The 22,853-nt window shown below is 48.1% G+C and overlaps 2 protein-coding genes, 1 long non-coding RNA gene and 1 pseudogene across 3 annotated transcripts in view; 1 reads left to right on the forward strand and 3 right to left on the reverse strand.

Moving 5' to 3' along the window:
• The window catches only part of LOC148129420 (uncharacterized), a 37,759-nt gene extending 16,940 nt beyond the window's left edge, over positions 1 to 20,819 (reverse strand). Inside the window, exons 1-2 of the long non-coding RNA XR_015745524.1 lie at positions 20,525 to 20,819; positions 10,997 to 11,154 (exon numbers count right to left, since the gene is read on the reverse strand). This is a non-coding gene — a long non-coding RNA (uncharacterized LOC148129420). The remainder of the gene's footprint in view (positions 1 to 10,996; positions 11,155 to 20,524) is intronic.
• HTR6 (5-hydroxytryptamine receptor 6) lies at positions 327 to 18,581 on the forward strand. Its single transcript, XM_087944806.1, has 3 exons — positions 327 to 1,244; positions 16,073 to 16,231; positions 17,956 to 18,581. The coding sequence occupies exons 1-3, from the start codon at positions 501 to 503 to the stop codon at positions 18,355 to 18,357; spliced, it is 1,305 nt and encodes a 434-aa protein (XP_087800932.1). The 5' UTR covers positions 327 to 500; the 3' UTR covers positions 18,358 to 18,581.
• On the reverse strand, positions 6,312 to 7,504 carry LOC148129421 (uncharacterized; annotated as a pseudogene).
• Positions 20,820 to 21,573: 754 nt separating the features above from the next.
• TMCO4 (transmembrane and coiled-coil domains 4) overlaps positions 21,574 to 22,853 on the reverse strand; it is a 34,391-nt gene continuing 33,111 nt past the window's right edge. The window contains exon 14 of the mRNA XM_087944798.1: positions 21,574 to 22,853. This exon is cut by the window's right edge and continues 1,900 nt beyond it. The gene's annotated coding sequence lies outside the window, so the exon portion shown is untranslated.

Genomic DNA, 22,853 nt, shown 5'->3' on the forward strand with positions numbered 1-22,853 from the left:
GGGGAGAGAGAGAAAAGAGCGAGAGAAAGAAAAAGCGAGAGAAAGAGAAAAAGACAGAAAGAGAGAGAGAAAGAGAGAGTGAGTGAGAGGGGGGAGAGAAAGAGGGGGGAGAGAGAGAGAGAAAGAGAGAAAGGGGGAGAGAGAGAAAAGCAAGAGAAAGAAAAAGCAAGAGAAAGAGAAAAGAGAGGAAGAGAGAGAAAGAGAGAGAGAATGAGAGAGAGAGAGTGAGAGGGGGAGAGAAAGACGGGGAGAGAGAGAGAGAAAGAGTGAGAGAAAGAAAAAGAGTGAGAAAGAGCGAGAGAGAAAAAAGAGAGTGTGAAAGAGAGAAAGAAAGAGAGAAAAAGAGAGAGAGAAGAGAGAAAAGGAGAAAGAGAGAAAAAGAGAAAGAAAAAGAGAAAAGGAGTAGGAGAAAAAAAGAGAGAAAGAAAAAGAGAGAGTGTGAAAGAGAGAGAGAAAGAGAGAGAGAGAGCGACCACTTAGCCTGCCGTCCAGTCTTCCCTATGCCAAGGGCGCCACTCCCCCCCATGGATGGTCAGCTGCGCAGCCTCAATGCCAGCCTGATCGGGCAGGAGCCCGGGCTGCGTGGCAGCGCCTGGACAGCCGCGTTCCTCTGCTTCGTCATCCTCCTGACCATGGTGGGCAACGTCGCCCTCATCCTCCTCATCTTCAGCCAGCGCTTCCTGCGCAACACGTCCAACTTCTTCCTGGTCTCCCTCTTCCTCTCCGACCTGATGGTGGGCCTGGTGGTCATGCCGCCGGCCATGCTGAACCAGCTCTACGGGCGCTGGGTGCTGGACGGCGCCTTCTGCTCCGTCTGGTTCTCCTTCGACGTCATGTGCACCAGCGCCTCCATCCTCAACCTGTGCGTCATCAGCCTGGACCGCTACCTGCTCATCATCTCCCCACTCAAGTACAAGCTGAGGATGACCTCCGGCCGGGCCTTCTGGCTCATTCTGGCCACCTGGACAATGGCTGCCTTGGTGTCATTCCTGCCCATCAAGATGGGCTGGCACAAATTGGAGTTCGACCGCCGTCCGCTCAACGCCACCCTGCAGCCGGAAGGGGAGCAGTGCCGCCTGCTGGTCAGCTTGCCTTACGCCCTCATTGCCTCCGGCCTGACCTTCTTCCTCCCCTCGGTGGCCATCTTGTTCACCTACTGTCGGATTCTGCTGGCTGCGCGGAAACAGGCCCTCCAAGTGGCGTCTCTCACCAACAACAAGCCCCTCAGCGAACAAACTCCGCAGGTAAACCCAACAGCGGTTCTAGAACGGCGTTGATTCCCGGGAGGGGAAATGAGATGCTGTCGTGATGACCATTGTCCTGGGGAATTAACACGCCCTGTGATGGCTCCAGAGCAGGGGTCGCCCACCTTTTGGACCTCAGGGACCACCAAACTCATCATTTTAAATCCCTCAGACCAGAGAAAATCCCCCAAAAATGTCTGCAGGAAAATTCCCCGCCCCGTTTTCCTACTGATCGATTGTTCTTTATTTGGGATTGCAGGATACCGTCTCCAGCTCCGTTCTTGGGGGGGAGGAGAGAGAGAGAGAGACTTTTGGCTTCATGCAAGGAAAGCAGCAGAAGCAGCAGAAGTCTTTCTTTCTCTCCCCCAAACTTTGCCAGAAATGAGTCTCTGCTGGCGCAGACTCTTGGAGCAGGAGGCCTTGCAGGGTCCCAAAGACTCATTTCTGGCGGAGTTTGGGGGAGAGAAAGAAAGACTTTTGCTGCTTTACTTGCGTGCAGCCAAACGCAGAAGAAGAAAGAAGCGGAGAGAAGCAGCCCAGTGGCCAGGCGAGGTGTGTGGGGCAAGTCCCGTCCCCCGCCCTTTTCCCCCTCCTCTCACTACCTCCTGTTGTTCGCAACGCAAGCAACGCAAGCCTTGTGTTCCCGCGCAGCCTGGATTAATTGCTTTGGGGGTGACATTTCTCTGCGGACCACCAAAATTTTCTCACGGACCACCAGTGGTCCCCGGCCCTCTGGTTGGCGACCACTGCTCCAGGGGGATGATTTAACTCTGCGCATGCTCAGAGAGATAGCAATATGTCCCAAATCTTCCTTCACTTGCTTGACATGGATACCGTTTAGCACTGCATCCATCTGAAAATTAGGTGAACTCCGGGCCTGTGTCTGTCCCTCAGCCTCCAAAAAGGTTTTTCTCCCCAAGGGGTGTGTGTGTGGGTGTGTTTCTCTGCCCTGTTTTCAGCGAGCTTTCAAATTTCTCTAATGGTGTATTTTGGATTTTTAGCAGAGCAAGCTGCTCAAGGGGCACATTGTAACCAAGACACCCAAGTCCGACTAAATGAGCATTTAATCAAGGTTTTCTCCTCGTTTTAAGAAAAATAGACATCCAAAAGCAATTTCTCGTGCATTGGACAAAAAAAAGGAGGGAAATTAAAAATGAAATGTTCGTGCAACTTTAACAAAGGTTGCAAATGAAAACTTTTCTTAAGGTGGGGGGGGGTTGTATTAATTTGGAAAACGGTTGTTTTCTTCCCAAGTTCAACAGTTTGGGCATCCACTTTCTACTGCATCTGTAGAAAGCTGCTGGATTCTGTGTGAGTCCATGTTCTGGGGGTGACTTTCCCCTTCTATTAATGCAATGCAACGCATCAGAGAGTGGGAGGCTCCCTGTAGCAGTCTCTGCTTCGTGTCGAGACTCTGGAACGAGTGCAGAGAAGAGCAACCAGGAGGATTAGGGGACTGGAGGCTAAAACACATGAAGAACGGTTGCAGGAACTGGGCCTGGCTTGTCTAGGGAAGAAGAAGGACCAAGGGAGTAATTATAGCAATATTCCAATATTTGAGGGGCTGCCACAAAAAGGAACGAGTCAAGCCATTTTCCAAGGTCCCTGAAGGCCAGACAAGGAATAATGGATGGAATCTGAACAACCTGGAAATAAGGAGGAATTTTCTGACAGTTGAGAGCAACCAACCCATGGAACAGAAATTGCCTTTGGAAGTTGTGGGAGCTTCACCACTGGAGGCTTTCAAGAAGAGATTGGATTGTCATCTGTCAGGAATGGTGTAGAGTCTCCTGCTTGAACAGTTTAGCGGCGTTTGGACTAGATGACCTCCAAGGTCCCATCCAACTTAATCTGATTTAAAAGCCTCCATCTAAAGACAGGCCCAGCCCACCCTCTGATGCTAAAGACACAGAGCGATCAGCGTCTTCCCAACCTGGGTGTGGAGGCTGCCAGCTGTGGCCCCCTGCAAAAATTAAGCATCTTAGGTGTGCTAAAGCAAGAAAGAGGTTTGCATCTGTTCTGGAAGAAGCTGGCCAACAGCACCACCAAGTTTGATGGGAAAGATTAGGGAGAAGGCAAGCCATGGACCCTAGTTTCTAAAAATCAGATGCTTCCTCTGGGAAAACTCCCAGCCTGCAGACAAGATGTCGGCTATAACTTCATTGCATTCTCATTCTTGGAAATGCAAAAAGCAGTTTTATATCCTTTCTTTAAAATAGAAGCGCAAATCTCTGGGTGGCCACCAGAGGGCAGCACTGTGATGTGGGAAATTTGGCCTCAGGCTCAGTAGATCGGAGATTGAGTGACACTTGTCCATTGATATCTGGAATAAAATCCAGTTTCTAAACTCTTTCTGGACTTATATTTTTTCTTATCCGAAGACGACAAGCTCAGCCGCCAGGACCATGCTATCAGGCTCACGCCTCCCAAGATGGAATTGAAATTTCCAAAATGCTGGCCTTTAAGGTAGCCTTCCCCTGTCCAGAGAAGTTCCATTTCAACTGATAATCACAGAGCTGCTAAAGCTTTGAGGAAACAACAAAACACCTGCTTAGTTCCTGCATTTTTTCCCCTCCTCCTCGGCTATCAGAAGGGCTCGGACCTGGCCCCAGATCTTTGCAGCTGGAAATCCACATTTAAAAGGCTTCTAATTCCAGAGTTTGGGGAAGGGGCTGACTGGAAGGACGACCTCTTATCTGGCCCTCTTTCACTCTCTCGCCCTCTGCAAAATATCTGCAGTTCTCAAAATAACAGGAGCAGAGGTGGAGATGGAACTGTTCCTTGGAAGAAAGGGAGGGCAAATATCAGTGCCAGCCCTGTTTTCCTCTCCCCCCCCCTCCCCAGTAATCCACCCACCACCTTGTACCATGTGTGAGTAGGCGGGGAGCAACTGCTCAGCTGGGGTGGAAGCACAGAGTGACTCTTAATTGCTTTCCCGATGCAGCCAAGGAATTAAAGCTACACAATTTGGCTGAATTTGGGTCCTCGTTGGGTGCAGAGCCTCTCCTTCCAGGCCAGTCTACCCGCCTGTCATAGGGGGTGTGGAGACGGTGCAAGAGAAGCGTCTAGGATGGAAAACCCGCCAAGGAAAAGTGTCCGTTACCTGCAAAAAAAATTCCCCCCTTCTTCTGTAGTTAGTTTTATTTGCATGGGCAATGCAGCTACGGTTAGTAATTTAACCCTTCTTATAAATACTCTTAACGGTTTCTTTCTTTTTTTTGTTTATATATATATATATATGTTCTGTCTCGCCTTTCCTCTTTCCCAAAATATGAAAGAGTACAAACTCACACCAACACAGGCAGGCAAGCTGGCTCGGACTTAATTCTTTGTTCTTCTTAATTCTTTGTAAGAATTCTTAATTCTTACTCTTTTCCAAAGAATTAATTCTTTGGAACTGATAATATTCTTGGCATTCCCACATGTCCTGCCTGTCAAGTCCGAACTGATAAAGTTTTACTCACAGAAAATCACAAGGCAGTCCACAAAAATAGTCATTCATGAAGAAAATCTGAAGTAAGGTTAAACTTTGTCCTGTACAAAGTTTCAGGAGAAAACACACCCACTTTTCTCCCCTGTGGGGTGTGGCTCAATGACTCAGCTCACTCTCTGACCGTCCCATGCCACCTACGTTGCTGCTCATGTTTCTCCCTACGACGCTGCTTAGGATCGAGCCAACACTCTTCCTCTTTACTCCCTGTCAGGGGCTGCTCTGATATGCCTTCCTCTTGATTAATCTCAGGCTGTTCCTCTCGGTTGTCTGATGGAACCTGAGGCATTATCAGGGAGGAAGGTCCTGGGGAGGAAGGCATTCCCAGTTCCTCCTCCTCATCTTCCAGGTCTTCTTCCTCTGACAGCATAGGCTCGGGAATCGGGGCCACAACACTATCCCCCACCGCAGGGCCCTTCCCCCAAGTCTGACGGTCAGGATGTGGTCGCAAGGGGAAATGGTCATGGAACATCCGTATAAGGTCCGGGGCATGGATTGTGGAAGCATCCACCCAGGAGAGGGCCTCCGGCCCACCCCCCTGCCTCTCGATCAAATACTGGGACCACCCTTTCAGCCAGCGGGAATCCCTAATGCTGGCCACCTTGCCTTCTACTGCACCATCTTCCCAGGGCACAGGTGGTGGATCAACAGCTGTGGGACATCGGAGATAACACGAAGGGGCGTCAGGGACCAAAAGGGAACGGTGGAAGACTGGATGAATTCGCATGGAGTGCGGTAGAGTCAGTCAATAGGCTACGGGGTTGATGACCGCCTCAATGGGAAATAGGCCGATGAACCGATGGTCCAGCTTCTTTATCGGGCAGTCGACCTGAAGATGTTTTGTGGATAACCACACACGGTCTCCTACAGCCAGCGGAGGCGTTGCCTGTCGAGAGCGATCTGCGCACCACTTGTAATCTTCCTTGGCCTGTATCAGTTGCTGCCGAACTAACTGCTGAACTGAGTGAAGTTCCGAAAGGAATTCCCGGGTCTCGGTAAGAGGGGAATCTAATAGTGTCAAAGGGAAGAACTGCGGATGGTACCCCACATTAGCATAAAATGGTGTCATTTGGGTGGAGGTGTGCTGGGAGTTGTTGAATGCAAACTCCACCAGAGGGAGATAATCAGCCCAGTTGTTCTGCCGTTGGTTTACAAAACAACGCAAGTATTGCTTGAGAATGTCAATGACCTTCTCCGTCCCACCATCAGTCTCTGGATGGTGCGCCGACGACAAGCACACCTGCACCTGTAACGCGGTCATCAGGCTTTTCCAAAATTGGGCTGTAAATTGTACACCGCGATCAGAAACTACCCTGTCTGGCAGACCATGGAGACAAAAAACATGCTGCAAGAATAAACAGGCAGTTGTACGGGCCATTGGCAATTTACGACACGGAATGAAATGGGCCATTTTTGTCAACATGTCGACCACCACCAGCACAGTTGTAAAACCAGAGGACGGCAGTAAATGAGTCAAGAAGTCCATGGAAATCGCTCCCCGTGGTCTTTCTGGAGTCGGCAGAGGTTGGAGGAGACTGTGCCTGCACGGTACACAGGACGTGACATAGGCGTGGACATCATGCCGTACTCGAGGCCACCAAAAAGTCCGCATTACAAGATGGAGGGTCTTAAAAAACCCAAAATGGCCGGCTGCAGGGTTGTCGTGACACTGAGTCATAATAAGGGCTCGAAGCGGCCCCGTGGGTACGTACAACCGGCCCCGATGCTTGAGTAAACCCTCCTCCAAAGTCCATAGGGATTTGGGTCCAATCTCCCCCATCCTCTGCTGCGACCAAACGTCTAGGCGCTGCGCCTCTCGCACCTGAGTCCGCAAGTCCACCAGTTCCTGGACTGCGGCCAAGGATTCTGCTGGCAGCACCATCCGCGGAGGAAGGGGATCCTCAGGGCAAAGGTACTCGGGTTTGCGGGACAGGGCATCTGCCCTCCGATTGTGACCACTGGGGATATAGGTCACAGAAAAGTTGAACCGGGCAAAAAACAACGACCACCGGATCTGCCGCTGGTTCAACTTTCTCGCCGTTGACAAGTGTTCTAAATTCCGATGGTCCATCCGGACCTCCACCTTGTGTCGGGCCCCTCGCCAAGCCTCAAACGCAGCCTTGATGGCCAGTAACTCTTTTTCCCAGGTGGTGTAGTTGCGTTTGGAAGGAGTGAGTCTCCGGGAATAATAAGCACAGCGAAAAAGAGTCGCGCTATCCACCGGGGCTCGCAACAGCACCGCCCCAATAGCCACGTTGGACGCATCCGTCTCCACCACAAAAGGATGATGCAGATCAGGGTGCCTCAGGACGGGTTCTGCGATGAAGGCATTCTTGAGGGCCGCAAAAGCCTGTTGCTGCGGGTGGGGGGGGCACTGGAAGTCCTCTTTTGAAGGAGCTGGGTTATTGGACCTGTCAGCTTGGCAAAACCCGGGATGAAGGTCCGGTAATAATTAGCGAACTCCAATAGGCGTTGAACGTCCTTCACGCCACGAGGGGATTCCCAACTACATAAGGCCTCCACCTTGCGCGGGTCCATGGTGATGCCTTCGGGAGAGATGATGTGCCCAAGGAACTCTATGGAAGTCTGGAAGAAGAGACATTTCTCCAGCTTCGCATAAAGTTGGTACTCCCGAAGGCGTTGCAAGACCAGATGAATGTGTTGAAGGTGGCTGTCCCTGGACCCAGAATAGATCACAATATCATCCAGGTACACCACCACGAACCGATCTAACATATCCCGAAACACGTCATTCATCAAGTGCTGGAAGACTGCGGGGGCGTTGGTCAACCCAAACGGCATCACAGTGTACTCAAAATGGCCGTATCGGGTGCCAAATGCCCCCTCTCACATCCGCACCAGGTTGTAGGCCCCTCGAAGATTGAGCTTGGTGAAGATAGTGGCCTCCCGCAACCTCTTCAACAACTCCGGAATGAGCAGCAAGGGGTAGCTATTCCGCACCATGATGGCGTTTAGTCGATGGTAATCACAGCATAAACGTAAGTCTCCCATCTTCTTCTTGACAAAGAGGACTGGGGCTGAGAGAGGGGACGACAAAGGCTGGATGAACCCTCGGGCCAAGCTTTTGTCCAAAAAGTCCCGTAGTGCGGCCAGCTCGGGCTCAGACATGGAGTACAAACGTCGCTTTGGCAGTGGTACATTGGGCAGAAGGTCCACTGGGAAATCATAGGGCCGATGCGGGGGTAACCGGTCTGCCTCCTTCTCACTGAACACATCCGTGAAGTCCGTCAGTTCAGGAGGTATGGAGACAGCAGAGGCGGTGATGTCCTGGCCAGCACAGGTGTGGCAAAAGTGGTCCACACACTGCAGACTCGGATCTGCATGAGCCTGCAGCAAAGCAAGTTGGGCTGTTAATTGAGCCACTTGCTGTTGTAGAGTTTGATTTTCATCTTGCAGCTGTTGTTGAAACTGCTGCTGGTGGTCCATCTTAGGTAAAAGATGGTTTAAGTCAGGTACGGGACAAAAATGTTCTGTCTCACCTTTCCTCTTTCCCAAAATATGAAAGAGTACAAACTCACACCAACACAGGCAGGCAAGCTGGCTCGGACTTCACAGAGTTAATTCTTTGGAACTGATAATATTCTTGGCATTCCCACATGTCCTGCCTGTCAAGTCCGAACTGATAAAGTTTTACTCACAGAAAATCACAAGGCAGTCCACAAAAATAGTCATTCATGAAGAAAATCTGAAATAAGGTTAAACTTTGTCCCGTACAAAGTTTCAGGAGAAAACACACCCACTTTTATCCCCTGTGGGGTGTGGCTCAATGACTCAGCTCATTCTCTGACCCTCCCAAGCCTCCTACGTTGCTGCTCACGTTTCTCCCTACGACGCTGCTTAGGATCAAGCCAACATTCTTCCTCTTGACTCCCTGTCGGGCTGCTCCGATATGCCTTCCTCCTGATTAATCTCAGGCTGTTCCTCTCGGTTGTCTGATGGAACCTGAGGCATCATCAGGGAGGAAGGCACTGCCAGAGAGGAAGGTCCTGGGGAGGAAGGCATTCCCAGTTCCTCCTCCTCATCTTCCAAGTCCTCTTCCTCTAACAGCACAGGCTCAGGAATTGGAGCCACTACATACATACATACATACACATACACATACACACACACACACACATATATGTATGTATGTATGTATGTATATGTATATGTATATGTATATGTATATGTATATGTATATGTATATGTATATGTATATGTATATGTATGTGTATGTGTGTATATGTGTATGTATATGTGTGTATGTATATGTGTGTGTGTGTGTGTGTGTGTATATATATACTGCATATTTTTATACTGCATATTTTATACTGCATATTTTATATTTATATTTTTTTAATTGTTTACAACTATAAATACAAAACAGCGCAGCCGTTTTTGGCATTACTTTGCCATACATACCAAAGATGTAGTCAAACCCATTAACATTTCTATTACTGGTACAATATTTACATTTTGCTTCCAATCCTCCTAGCTGTTTTTGTTCCGACCTTCCCTTCTTTTTTTTTGCAGCCACAGATAAAACTTGTTCCAAGTATCGTTAATATTCTGAATCCCCCTTCTTTTTCATTTCTAAAATTAGCCTATCAGATTCCCCACACGCCATTATTTTCCCTTCCTTTCTCACTGGATGAAATGGAGTTCCGCAGACAATGGGGCTGGCCCAGTCCAGAAGGGGCAGATTAGGTTAGATTAGATTAGATTTAGATTAGATTAGATTAGATTAGATTAGATTAGATTAGATTAGATTAACAGAGTTGGAAGGGGCCTTGTAGGTCATCTTGTCCACCATTCTCAAACTCATGTCCACAGCTGCACCCAGCTACAGAAGATACCAAAATTGAACTCAGGACTGGCTTGTCGTGTCTCAAGGATTCTGCCATTCCCAAGAATCCAACTTACACGAAGGGAAGTTGAATTTTAGCCCCTTCTTGGCGCTTTCCAAGCACGCTTGGCTACAGGCCCCATCCTCCACTCCAGGCATCACCACAGACCCCCCCCCTCGCACTGACCCCACCCCCCAGGAAATGCCTTAGGGTTGGTGGTCAGCCTTCTACCCCTTCTCCTAACCCTGGCAGAAGGAAAGAAACAACTCCAGAGACCACGCTTAGAAGGGTGCCAGGCCAGCGGTCTTTTACCTTTGGGCACCCTTGTTGGGGAGGGCAGCTCAACAGAGTCTTTTACAAGTTCACCTTCCCCCCCCCTCTGAGAAAAATAAAATAAAATCTAATTAAACCTCTTTTGCAGAGTTCAATAGGCACTTAAGCTGGTGGGAAATTAAAATGTGCCAGCAGGATTTTTGCCTTGGAAGGAGTGAGCCACCCGAGCCGGCTTGGATGAAAAACATCATCTTATTTTTTCTCTTGGCATGGGAAGCAAATGAAACTTAATTAGCTAATATCGTTTTAGTCACCAAGCAGCTTGTTAGGAAGGAAAAGACACCAAGACTGCAGCAGCACAAATCCGGAAAAGGAATCCGACTTGCCAAAAATCTCCCTTATCAATTACTAGCTGGATATCCGTGCTTGGCTACGAAACTATGTGGTCGGGCTTAATTTTGGGGGAGGAAAATAAGCAGAAAAAAAAAAATTCTGCCTCTGCCTACCAGCATCCATCGGTATTCATCTGGCTAGCGTCCTGCCAGTGTGAGAGTTGAGGGCTGTTTGGAAACTGAAACAGTATTTGCTGTGTGAGCAAGGAGGAGACAGCAAGGAGCCTGGGCGTGGCTTAGCTCAACTGTTCTGTACTAAAGCTGCTTGGTGGTGTGAAACTGGAACTGAAACTCCTCTGCTTGTGTTTTGCATTTGGAACAGATTTCTTTTCAGGTGGGGAGGGGGGAGTAGAACTCCTTAGCATCAGAGCGTGTTAATAATAATAATATAGGAAATACTAAAGCTCTGATGGTCATTTCGAAAAATCCTTTCTTAGTGAGCACCTAGAGGCCAAGAGGAACATACGTGCCAAATTTCAAGTTTGTAGGCTTTACGGTTCTGGAGATTTGTGATGATGCGTGAGTGGTATTTCACTTTTATATATATATATATATATATATATATATATATATATATATATATATATATATATATATATATATATATATATATATATGTACGTATATATATGTGTGTGTATACACACACACACACACACACACACAAATCATGTAGTCTAACGTATTGTTTTTGAGAGCATCTAAAATAAAAAGGTGTAAATACTTCCAAGGTAATAAATTATAACTTACCATTTCTCTGCAGTTTCTTTTGATGTTCTCTTCCAATGACAAATTTTCCAGCAGCTTCATATGTTTTTCAATAGCTTTAAATTCTTTTTTTTCCCCCCAGGTTTGGTGTCTGAATCTTTAGGCCACATAAACATGTTTTTCCCCAAGATGTACATCATCTAAAAAATAAATAGGAACTTCTCAACCATTATCCAGTGCTTAAAGAAATAAATTAAAAACCTGCCTACTTAACTCAGAAGATTTGGACTATAATTCCTTCATTGTTTATACAAAAATAAGCTCTAATGAACCTAGATTTGATGGTTAAATTGTCTTACTCCATGAAACCTTAATGTTGTTGGTTTAGCATTTGGAATTCAACATGGTGGTTTATAAAACACAGTTTATAGCACATGTGGGTTTAGCTAACTAGGGCTTATTGAACAAGGATTAAACTATGGTTCAGTGCCATTATATAAACCAAGATGTAGAGAGAGACAACTAGAAAAGGACTGGAATTATTTTAGGTATATTTAACTGCAAACTCTTGTCAATTTGCAAATAATTATCACAAGATGACCATAGGGCAACATCTATTAGAAGAGCTGTTAAAAAAGGAATAGCACAACCATTAATATGGTAGCCTATTGCTCTTTAACTAATAATAAGTTAAGCAACATTTTATGCAAATGCAACTAAAGGTGGAAATAGTTCAAATCCTCCAACATTTAAGTTCAGTTCTTGCAATTCCTGATTCAAATGCATGTCAGGAGCAATGCCTCCCTTTCTTAGAATTTTAGAAATTATAATTTTTTTAGAATTAGACCCACAGTTTCATCACTTCTAATTGTGAGAAGGTAGTAAAGAATCATAAGCACCAAGCAATTTAACTTGGCAATAATTGCCTCTAATTGACTCCATAGCCCGCAGAAGGAGAAAAAGGAACATAATTGTAATTGCTAAGTTTAAATGCTAAGGCAGGGTTTTTAGAAAACTTACTTCCCTTCCTTAGTTAATGCAAATAAATGAAGTTGCTGGTTTTTGGCTTAGAATCCCACCCATCCACCCCTTTTTTTTTTGAGACAAACAGAGAAAATGACCTCAATTTTCCAAGTTATCAGTAGGGTTAATGAGGCAATTGTCTAAGTTATTTCTTTTTTGGAGGGCAATAAATAGAAGTATGATAAATTACAAGCAAGCTGCTGCTTGTTTATTTTTAACACACAAACTTGGAAAAATCCTAGCAATCTCAGGAAAGATTTTATTTATCTCACACAATGCGACCCTAGGCAGCATATAAAACCATAAAAAGAAAGTTAAAAGCATGCAAATATATATGTGTATATATATATATATGTGTGTGTGTGTGTGTGTGTGTGTTTTCTTAAGTTTTTGTGGGTATTTATATGTATGGTATTCAGCTTTGTTCGGGTACTTTCCCACGTCATTATAGTTGTGCTTTTAAAGTTGTAGCGATGTTTCAGCAGAATCTCATCTGCCATCATCAGGCTTCTGTCCAACACATATATATGTTTATATATATATAAACTCTCTCTCTCTCTCTCTCTCTCTCTCTCTTTCTATATATATATATACATACAGGTCTTGCATACCTGTACCAGTGAAAATCTACGAAATATTATATATATATATAATATTATATATATATATATGTGTATTGTGTTATGTGTATGTGTGTGTTACATATTGTGTGTGTGTGTGTGTGTGTTATGTGTGTGTGTGTGTGTATATTATAAAAGGCTAATAAATTCTAATATTTCCCGGGGGTGGGGGGCAGATTTAGAAACCATAAAAAGCTATGTGAAAAATCAGAATTATTTGGGGGTGAGCTATCTTCAATAAAGCCAAGTTTATTTCACTAACAGTAAGGTTCAAAGAAGATCCCAATTTAATTTGCTAGGTGTGTGTGTGTGTGTGTGAAATGTTGGTTGGACTGAAAATGTGTTGGCAGAACCGCTTCAAGGCTTGGCATTATTTTACCAACATTAAGAAGAAAATAAAGAAATTCAAGCAGAAGGGGAAAAAAAAAAAACCTATTGGCAGAGTAGAGGACTCAACTCCCCCTCTCCCACCCCAGGCAATTTTTTTTTTTTTTAAAAAGGGAGGGAAGTCCCTCATTTGGGGTGGGGGGGGGGAAGGGGGGGGTTGAAATAAAAACTGGAGATGCTTCCCAGCTTCCTCGCCTTGGAAACCAGGAGCTCTAACAAAAAAACAGAAGCCAAATTTGAACTGTTTCATGGAGCCAGGTAAAAATGGGTGGCAGAAGGGGTGGAGTGGGGGGTGGGGGCAAAAGAGGCAACACCCCCCCCAAATTCACCAAAAGCCGAGGGGGAAAAAAACCCAAAATGGACATGACTTCCTTCTTCCCCTTAAGCCGCGTCGATGGCAGCAACTGGGAGCGGCTCCCCGCGGGGGCAAAAGAAGCTGGGAAGCCCCCACCCACCCCGGGGAAGGAAAAACAACGCAAAACCTGCCCCGGCTTCAGCCCCGAGGGCTGGGCGAGGCCTCCCCCAGGACCCCCTCCCCAAACTCGGGCAGAGCTCCGACCCGGCGGGCGCGCAGGTAGCCAAGCCGCCCGTGGGAACGCCGTCCCGGGAGAGGCGGCCCTCACCCGCCCGCCCTCCACGGGCTTCCTGCTCTTGGGGGCCCCGAAGCTGCTCGGCCTGCGCTGCCCCCGCCCCGCCCCGCCCCCGCCCCCCCCTCCTCCCCTCCCCTCCTCCTCCGAGGCTCTTCCCCGGCCGGAGGGCGCCCGGGCTGAAGCGCGCCAGGTGAGGCCCTGAGGGGCAGGGCGCGCGCCCGGAGTTCAAAGGTCGCCCAGAGGCCACGGGATTGGCTCGGCTGGACGAAAGGAGGCAGAACCGCGCCCCCGGGGGGCGTGAGGTCATACTTCTACATAGGTAGATAGGGAGCGAGAGAAAGAGAGAGGGATGGTGGATGGATGGATCAGGTGGGTAGGTAGGTAGGTAGGTAGCCATAGATACACAGATGATGGATGGATGGATGGATCAGGTGGGTAGGTAGGTAGGTAGGTAGCCATAGATACACAGATGATGGATGGATGGATGGATCAGGTGGGTAGGTAGGTAGGTAGATAGCTATAGATTCACAGATGATGGATGGATGGATGGATCAGGTGGGTAGGTAGGTAGGTAGCTATAGATACACAGATGATGGATGGATGGATGGATGGATCAGGTGGGTAGGTAGGTAGGTAGGTAGCTATAGATACACAGATGATGGATGGATGGATCAGGTGGGTAGGTAGGTAGCTATAGATACACAGATGATGGATGGATGGATCAGGTCAGGTAGGTAGGTAGGTAGGTAGCCATAGATACACAGATGATGGATGGATGGATAGATAGATCAGATGGGTAGGTAGGTAGGTAGATAGCTATAGATTCACAGATGATGGATGGATGGATCAGGTGGGTAGGTAGGTAGCTATAGATACACAGATGATGGATGGATGGATCAGGTGGGTAGGTAGGTAGGTAGGTAGGTAGGTAGCCATAGATACACAGATGATGGATGGATGGGTGGATAGATAGATCAGATGGGTAGGTAGGTAGGTAGCCATAGATACACAGATGATGGATGGATGGGTGGATAGATAGATCAGATGGGTAGGTAGGTAGGTAGGTAGCCATAGATACACAGATGATGGATGGATGGATCAGGTAGGTAGTTGGGTAGCTATAGATACACAGATGACGGATGGATGGATGGATCAGGTGGGTAGGTAGGTAGCCATAGAAACACAGATGATGGATGGATGGATGGATGGATAGATCAGATGGGTAGGTAGGTAGGTAGATAGCTATAGATTCACAGATGGATGGATGGATGGATGGATAGATCAGATGGGTAGGTAGGTAGGTAGATACACAGATGATGCATGGATAGATCAGATGGGTAGATAGGTAGGTAGCCATACATACACAGATGATGGATGGATGGATGGATAAATAGATCAGACAGGTAGGTAGGTATAGATACACAGACAGATGATTGATAGATGGATAGATACGTAGGTAGGTATAGATTATGTATGGAGGTGGAGGAGGGAAGGAGAGAGAATCAGGTTTTTTGGTTAGATTATTTGAAGAGGCCAGCCAAGCTACCTGCTTGCTTGATCCCTTCACTTTCTTTCCTTCCTACCTATCATCTATCCATCTAATCTACATCTGTCTTTTATCTATCATGTCTTTATCTATCATTTAGCTCAGTGGTCCCCAACCTTTTATGCGCTGCCCGGTACCGGCATCAGCTGGGTGCCGCCATCTTGTTTTGATGAAAAAGTGCCCGGTGAGCTTTCTACCGGAAAAGCTCACTGGAAGCATTTTTTCATCAAAAAGATGGCGGCGCCCAGCAAACCAGCGGCCCGGCAGGATTTGTTCCACGGACGGTGCCGGTCCGCGGACCGGTGGTTGGGGACCCCTGATTTAGCTTACATCTATCTGTCTAATCTACATGTCTTATCTATCATGTCTTTTATCATTTATAATCTATTCTATATCATCTATGTACCTGCTGTTATCATCACCTCTATCATTTATCATCTGTATCATCTCTCACATATGTATATCAATTTATCTTTTATCTATTGTCTCTATCATTTATCATCTATCTACTCTCACGTCTTCTCTTCTCTCTCTCTCTCTCTCTCTCTCTCTCTCTCTCTCTCTCTCATATCTATCTAAATGGGGGTCTTCTTTGCAAGGAACCCCCTGCCCCACAAAATCCTGGCTGTCCATGTGCTAAGCTCCGAAGCCAGGTTGGTCCTGGCTCAGTGTCCCCTCCAGCCAGAAACCCACCACCTGAGTTTGCAAGGAAAGCCCACAACCCGCAGCCAGAATGACACCCCCAGGACTGGGCCTTTTCTACTGGGGAGGGGGGTTTCCTTTCCAGCTGCTTTAAAAGGGTTGCATCCTTGCTTCCCCCTCCCAGGTTTCAATAGCTGGGCATCTCCCTGGCATCCCCCAGCCCCTTCGCAGAATCCCACTGTAGGGCGTCTGGGCGCACCCCTTTTCCCAACATGTCTTGACTTCTTTCCGCTTTTGGGGCTCTTCGCAGGTTTCCCGAGATCAGGGCCAAGGAAGCGGGGCAAGTAACCAGCGGAAGTTTGCCAACAAGCACAGCCGACGGGCGCTCAAGGCCAGCCTGACCCTTGGCATCCTTCTGGGCATGTTCTTTGTGGCTTGGCTGCCTTTCTTCGTCTGCAACATGGCCCAGGTAAGCACTCTTGGAGGTAAATTCTACCCATGAGGGAAGGTTGCAAGGGGACAGAGGGAGGATAGGGAACCTGTGGGGGTGTGGCAGAAGGGAAATTGAGGGTCCTCTCAGCTTCCATTATCTCCCACTTCTTGTCTGTAGAGATTCTCCGTTGTCCAGGTCACAGTTGTCCCGAAGGTGCTTTTCCCCCCCAAGAGGCAACTGAACGTCCTTGTTTTTTTTTTTCTTTTGAAGACGTTTCGCTTCTCATCCCAGAAGCTTCTTCAACTCTGACAGAATAGTGGGGAATGGAAGGATTTATACTCCTTGCAGACAGCTGGTCATTGGCCTCCTTGAGGCCACTTGGAGGTTTACCTGTGTGTCCTCAGGGTCACCTGAGTTCCTGTAGTCTGCATTTTTCCCCCTCTCTGGAATGGATTTCCAGAAATGGATTTCTTGGATGAGAAGCGAAACCTCTTCAAAGAAAAGAAAAAAAACAAGAAAGTTGAAAAACGTGAAAACCTGAAAAAGCACCTTTGGGACTCCCACTTCTTGGCCTCTTCTTGTGACCTTGGAGATTCGAGTCTGAATTCTCACGGGGCTCTGGATATTTTTATTCCTTTTACTCACATCCCAAAAGTCACATTATTTCTATTCATAAAGCTCTTCCCTCACCCCGTCTTTTGCACCAACTACACAAAAACTACACAAAAAAAAATGAGGGTGTTTTATTTTTTATTTTTTGAGGACCCTAGAAGCAATGCAACTTTAGAAAAAGGAGTTCGGGAAAGCGATTGTCCTCATCTGTTCCAAATGGTCCTTGACTTACAACAGTTCGTTGTAAGTGACCAAAGTTCCAACCGCACTCAAAAAAGTGACATCCTTTTTTCACACTTAACAACTGTTGCGGCATCCTTGTGGTCACATGATCAAAGTTCAGATGCTTGGCAACTGACTCATACTTATGACAGTGGCAGCGTGTCCCGGGGCTGTGGGTTCGCCTTTAGCGACCTTCTGACAAAGGGGAAGCCAGATTCACTTAACAACGGTTTTACTAACTGCACTTAACACGTATAAGAGCCGCGATGGTTAGAGTGCAGTACTGCAGGGCTGCTTCTGCTGACTGCTTGCAATTTGGCAGTTTGAATCTCACCAGGCTCAAGGTTGACTCGGCCTTCCATCCTTCCAAGGTGTGTAAAATGAGGACCCAGATAATAGGGGGCAAGAAGCTGACTCTATAAACTGCTTAGAGAGGGCTGTGAAGCACTGTGAAGCGGTATATAAGTCTACTGTGTTTTTCCCCAAAATAAGACCCAACCGGAAAATAACCCCTAGCATGATTTTTCTGGATGCTCATAATATAAGCCGTACCCCCAAAATAAGCCCCAGTTAAGATCGTCAGCCAGACAGACATTTTAGTACAGTATTTCCACCCAGGTAAGACTGGAAAATAAGCCCTAAGGCATCTTCTGCAGCAAAAATTAATATAAGACCTGGTCTTATTTCTGGGGAAACATGGTAAGTGCCATTGCTATTGCTAACAACTGAGGCAAGGAAGGTCCTAAAACGGAGCAAAGCTCACTTAATAACTGTCTCACTTAGCAGCATAGATTTTGGTCTCAGCTGAAGTCATAAGTCGAGGGCAACCTGTATTTGCAACAAGCCAGCTTTGGCAGCCCCTCTTGTTCCGTCTTTCTTCTCTTTTGCTTCTCCTCAAATGGCCGTCTCCTCCTCGCTTTCTCCAGGCGGTCTGCAACTGCATTTCGGCCGATTTTTTCGACCTCCTGACCTGGCTGGGCTACTGCAACAGCACCATGAACCCCATCATCTACCCGCTCTTCATGCGGGACTTCAAGAGAGCCATGGCCAAGTACTTGCCTTGCTGCCCCCGTGCGTGGGAACGCAGGCCCAGCCGCGTCTCGCTCTCTCTCAGGAATTCCAACAGCGGCCCCCGGCCGGGGGTCTCCCTCAGGAACACCCTGGCTCTGCCAGGGGAAACGGACTCAGCCGATTCCATCGACAACGACCACAGTGGCCAGACACTCGGCTTCCTCCCACCCACGCGGGCCAACTCCCTTCACCTTTCTGAGGCCGAGCAGACGGAGCCGAAGTTGAACCTCATCTATCTGAACACGCCCTCGGACTGACCGCTTGGCCCACTTGGCTCCAGGTTGAGCGGTTGTTTCTGACCTGCGGTGGGGTGGTGGTGGAGAAAGACAATTCCACCGGTCAAGTGTCCACCTCCAGACCCACAAATGTGTCATGCCCTGCCGGAATCTGACTTAGAGGAGGATGAACAGCTGACAGGGAGTGGGAGTGTGGCTCCGTTGGTTGTGGAGGAAACTGGGGAAGGGCAAAGTCCAGCTGGGCAGAGCAGGGAAGAGGTAGAACAAGGGAGAGGGAGTTCAGAGGAAGACCCAGGCCCACCCCCTCTTCATCCTAGGGAAGGAGGAACGGAAAAGAGAGCAGTGGGTTGCATGGCTTACGGGGGAGGAAGGGGCCCTGATTCCCTTCATTAGCTGCAGCTGGAAACACAGTGTATAAAAAAGGCAAGCTGCGTGCAGCAGGCTGTTGGGAGCAAACGTGACTTTATCTTGTATTGTCGTGGCTTATCTGTGTGAGTTTTGCCATGCTTTCAAGTTTGAAATTCCTGCTCCTGCACTGCCAAACTAATTGCTTCAGTTTGGTTTGTTTGGATTTTAAGTTACAGTTTGTGTGTACCTTGTTTTGGACTGAATTTCCTACAGTCAAAGGCTGGGAGAGTTTTTCTCCAGCCAAGGGTTAATTTGGACATTGGGGGCAAAGTTGGAGATAATAAAGGGACTCCTATTGATTATCTGACTGTGTTGCCTTTGTGCCACGCCCCTTTGGGTCATCACAAATGTCCTTCCTTTCACCCGGATACATTTTCTCCCTCCTTCAGATCTTCGAAGATTTCGTTTTCCTCAGTTCAGCAACTTGGATGGCTTCTAGCGTGATCCACTCCCCCCCCCTCCCAGTTTGTACATGGTTGCAGAACACAGCCAAATAAACGTATGTGTGCACAAAATAAGCATATATTTTTACCTCCTGGAGTTGCATCCATCCCCTCTCTTGACCTACCGATTGGACACTCGCTGCCCCAGCTTTCCCCTCTGCCGTTTCCCCAAAACCAGAGCCCCGTTTTCCACCTTGCACGCAGCGCCAAACAGAAAGGTTTTTACTAGTTTTTTTCCTGAGCCGGGATTAGCGACCAAGCAAACTAGGATAATCAGCAATGGCTTCACCTGTGCGCCGTTTAATCCCAGTCTCCATTTTTTAAAAATACAGCTGAAATCCCAACAATGTGCAATTATTTCCCCTCGCCAGTCTTGAGTAACGATTTTATTACATCCCATTTTTGGCTGGGGGAAACCTGCTGTTTCTAACATGAAAGGAGCCAGCTGTCTGCATCTTTCACAAGCCACGCCAAGCCTATTATCCCCAGCCTACCTGAGCTACATCTGACTGCAGGGTGGAAGGAATTGGGGTCCAACTGCCTGGTCACACTGTTGTGGTCCTTGTTGTTACGGGGCAGGTAAGGAATTGCTAAGCCTGGTGGGTGGAAATTTAACACCTGCCCACTACTGAACCCCAAGTAAGGTGGAGTCCAGCTTGTGACCTTAATGTGTCCCCCCGCAACTCAGAGGTGGTCTTCAGCTGGTTCTGACCGGTTCTGGAGAACCGGTTAGCGGAAATTTTGAGTCGTTTGGAGAACCAGCAAATCCCAACTCTGAGTGGCCCTACCAACCCCATCTCTTCTCTGCCTCCCATTGAGTGCCAGCTGATCGGCTGGGTCTCCTTTGGTTGCCCTGCACAGGAGAACAGAGCTGGAAAGCAGGTTAGTGGGGAGGGGAGGGGTTTTTTGCAGCATCCTTCCCCTGCCAAGCCACACCCATCAAGCCAAGCCCACAGAACCAGGAGTAAAAGTTTTTGAATTGCACCACTGCCCAGCCAACCCCATCTCTCTTCTCTGCCTCCCATCGAGTCCCAGCTGATCGGCTGGGTCTTCCTTTGGTTGCCCTGCCCAGGAGAACGGAGCTGGAAAGCAGGTTAGTGGGGTGGGGAGGGAATGGGAGATTTTGCAGTATATCCTTCCCCTGCCACGCCCACCAGAACCGCTAGTCAAAATGTTTGAATCCCACCACTGACTTACCTGGAAGACGATTGGGGTTTAAATAGGGCAAAGCAGGGTCTCCCTGAAGGTTCTCCCCTTTTACCTGGCTGCCTTTCGGCAAGTCTTCCGTACTAATTGAACATTTCAAAGTAAAGATATTTGTTCCTCTTGAGGCCCACCTGCTGTCCTCTCTCGTGCTCCCTTGGCTGCAGAAAATAAGTCAGTTCCACCCGTGCTGCACAGGGCACTGAATTGCAGGAAAAATGTCCACTTTGTGTTGTGATTGTTACTCCTGCTACCACCAGCGGGGCCCTCTCTACTCTGAGCAGCCCCCAAGGGACCTAATAAAATGTAAAAAAAGAAAAATAAAAGGGAAGAGGATATGGAAAGTACAAATTAAACTTAAACCTGACAGCAAAGGCCGGCTGAGCCTGCCCTCCTGTGGACATATTTTAGCTATGTGAAGTTTGGCAAAGGGACTCAGGGGCTAAGACGCCGAGCTCGTCGATCAGAAAGGTCGGCAGTTCGGCGGTTCGAACCCCTAGCGCCACGTCATGGAGTGAGCTCCCGTTCCTGGTCTCGGCTTCTGCCAACTGAGTTCGAAAGCACGTTAAAAAAAAAAAAAAATGCAAGTAGAAAAATAGGGACCACCTTTGGTGGGAAGGGAACGGCGCGCTCCGTGCACTTTCAAAGGTGTTTAGTCCTGCCGGCCACAGGACCACGGAGACGTCTTCGGACACAGCGCTGGCTCTTCGGCTTTGTGACGGAGATGAGCACCGCCCACCCCCCAGAGCCGGAAACAACTAGCACGCAAAGGCAGCCTTTCATGGGTCGCTTATTCTTAATTTTACCTCTCTGCTTGGATGAACACTAGGGCAGGGGTGTCCAACCTTGGCAACTTTAAGACTTGTGGACTTCAACTCCCAGAATTCCTCAGCCAGCTAAAGTTGCCAAGGTTGGACACCCCTGATCTAGGGACTTAGAAATGCAATAATAATACGAGAGATAAAAATTACAAATTAATATCTCCAAAAGGGCAGGGTGGCTGGGGAAGGCCAGGGAGCCTAGTCTGCCCTCTTGTGGCCACTAACAGCCATAGCAACTGGCGAAGAGATCTAAGGTGAGTCCGTACAGATCATCAGAGTTGGAAGGGACGTTGGAGGCCATCTAGTCCAACCCCTCACCCAAGCAGGAGACCCTACACCATTCCTGACAAATGGCAGTCCAGTCTCTTCTTGAAAGTCTCAGTATTGTTATTACTCTCGTCTTACAACAGCTTGTTTAGTGACCAAAGTTAACAACAGCGAGGAAAACAGTGAGTTGTGACCATTTTTTTTTCACACTCACACCGCTGCGGCATCCACCCATGGCCACATGATCAAAATTCACACCCTTTGACAACTGATTCACATTTATGACTGTCGCATTGTCCCTGAGGTCAGTGCTGTGTCCCTTTTTTGCGACCTCCTGACAAGGGCCGAGTCCACGGAGAAGCCCGATTCACTTAACAACCACGCGACCAACTTAAGAACTGCGGTGAGTTGCTTTAATGGCCGTGGCAAGGAAGGTTCAAGGGAGGAAGGCAAGGAAGTGCCGCACGCAGAGCCATTTCTGCTGGCACGTAAAGCCGCAGGCAAACTTACTTCACGGTGCGTGCGTGCCGACCCTCACAGCTTCCGGTATTACAGGAAGTGACGAAATGGGCCTATAATTCATCCTGAAAAGCCTTGCAGAGGTTTTTTTCCAAGCCTCTGGGAGGCCAAAAAAAGGCCTCAAACCAGCCAAAAAATCAGCCGTGAGGCGCAGTGCAAGTAAGGGGATGGCGGGGGGGGGATTGCGCGTGCATGCGCTGGGGGCGTGGGGGCATGTATTGGCATTGCATTCTGGGTGCTGGTGCACGCACAATTTTTGGCACAGGAGCCCAAAAACATTAGCCACCCCTGGGCTAACACCATTCAAACCCTAAAAAAAAGACAGAAATGAAAATTAACAGCTGGGGAACCGCTGGATTAGGGCACCCCAGCAGCAGCAGCAAAAAGGCCGGCCGGACATTCCTTCCAGGGGCCGATTTTTTTAAGTTATTGTGCCCGATCGTCTTTTCCTTCCCACGGACAGCCAAAGACCCCTTTTCCCAGGGGGGACTATTGGTGTATGGAGATTGGGGTGGCTCTGAATTTCTATCGGTGCCCTCCTTTCGGTCAAGGGCTAGAAAAAAAACAAGGAAAGCGATTGAATTGCTCAATTAAAATGGCCCCCATGTGTTTAACAGCTGACGAGCGAAGGGCTCTGGCCTTTTGATTTCCAAACTGGGGGAGAGCATCTAAACTCTTCAGGGGTGCAGTAAAAAAAGAGACCCTTCCCTGCCTTATGTGTGTTTGTGCGCATGCAATAGAGCAAGGGACTCGCCAAACGTGGCCACTTTGAAGACTGGCGGACTTCAACTCCCAGAATTCTCCAGCCAGCTATAGCAGCATGATAGATAGCAATAGTTGGAAGCTTCTGCAATAG

The sequence above is a fragment of the Notechis scutatus genome, chromosome 16 (assembly GCF_049901735.1).
Source record: "Notechis scutatus isolate UNSWTSFEM ecotype Mainland chromosome 16, rNotScu1.2, whole genome shotgun sequence".
NCBI classification, from domain to species: domain Eukaryota; kingdom Metazoa; phylum Chordata; class Lepidosauria; order Squamata; family Elapidae; genus Notechis; species Notechis scutatus.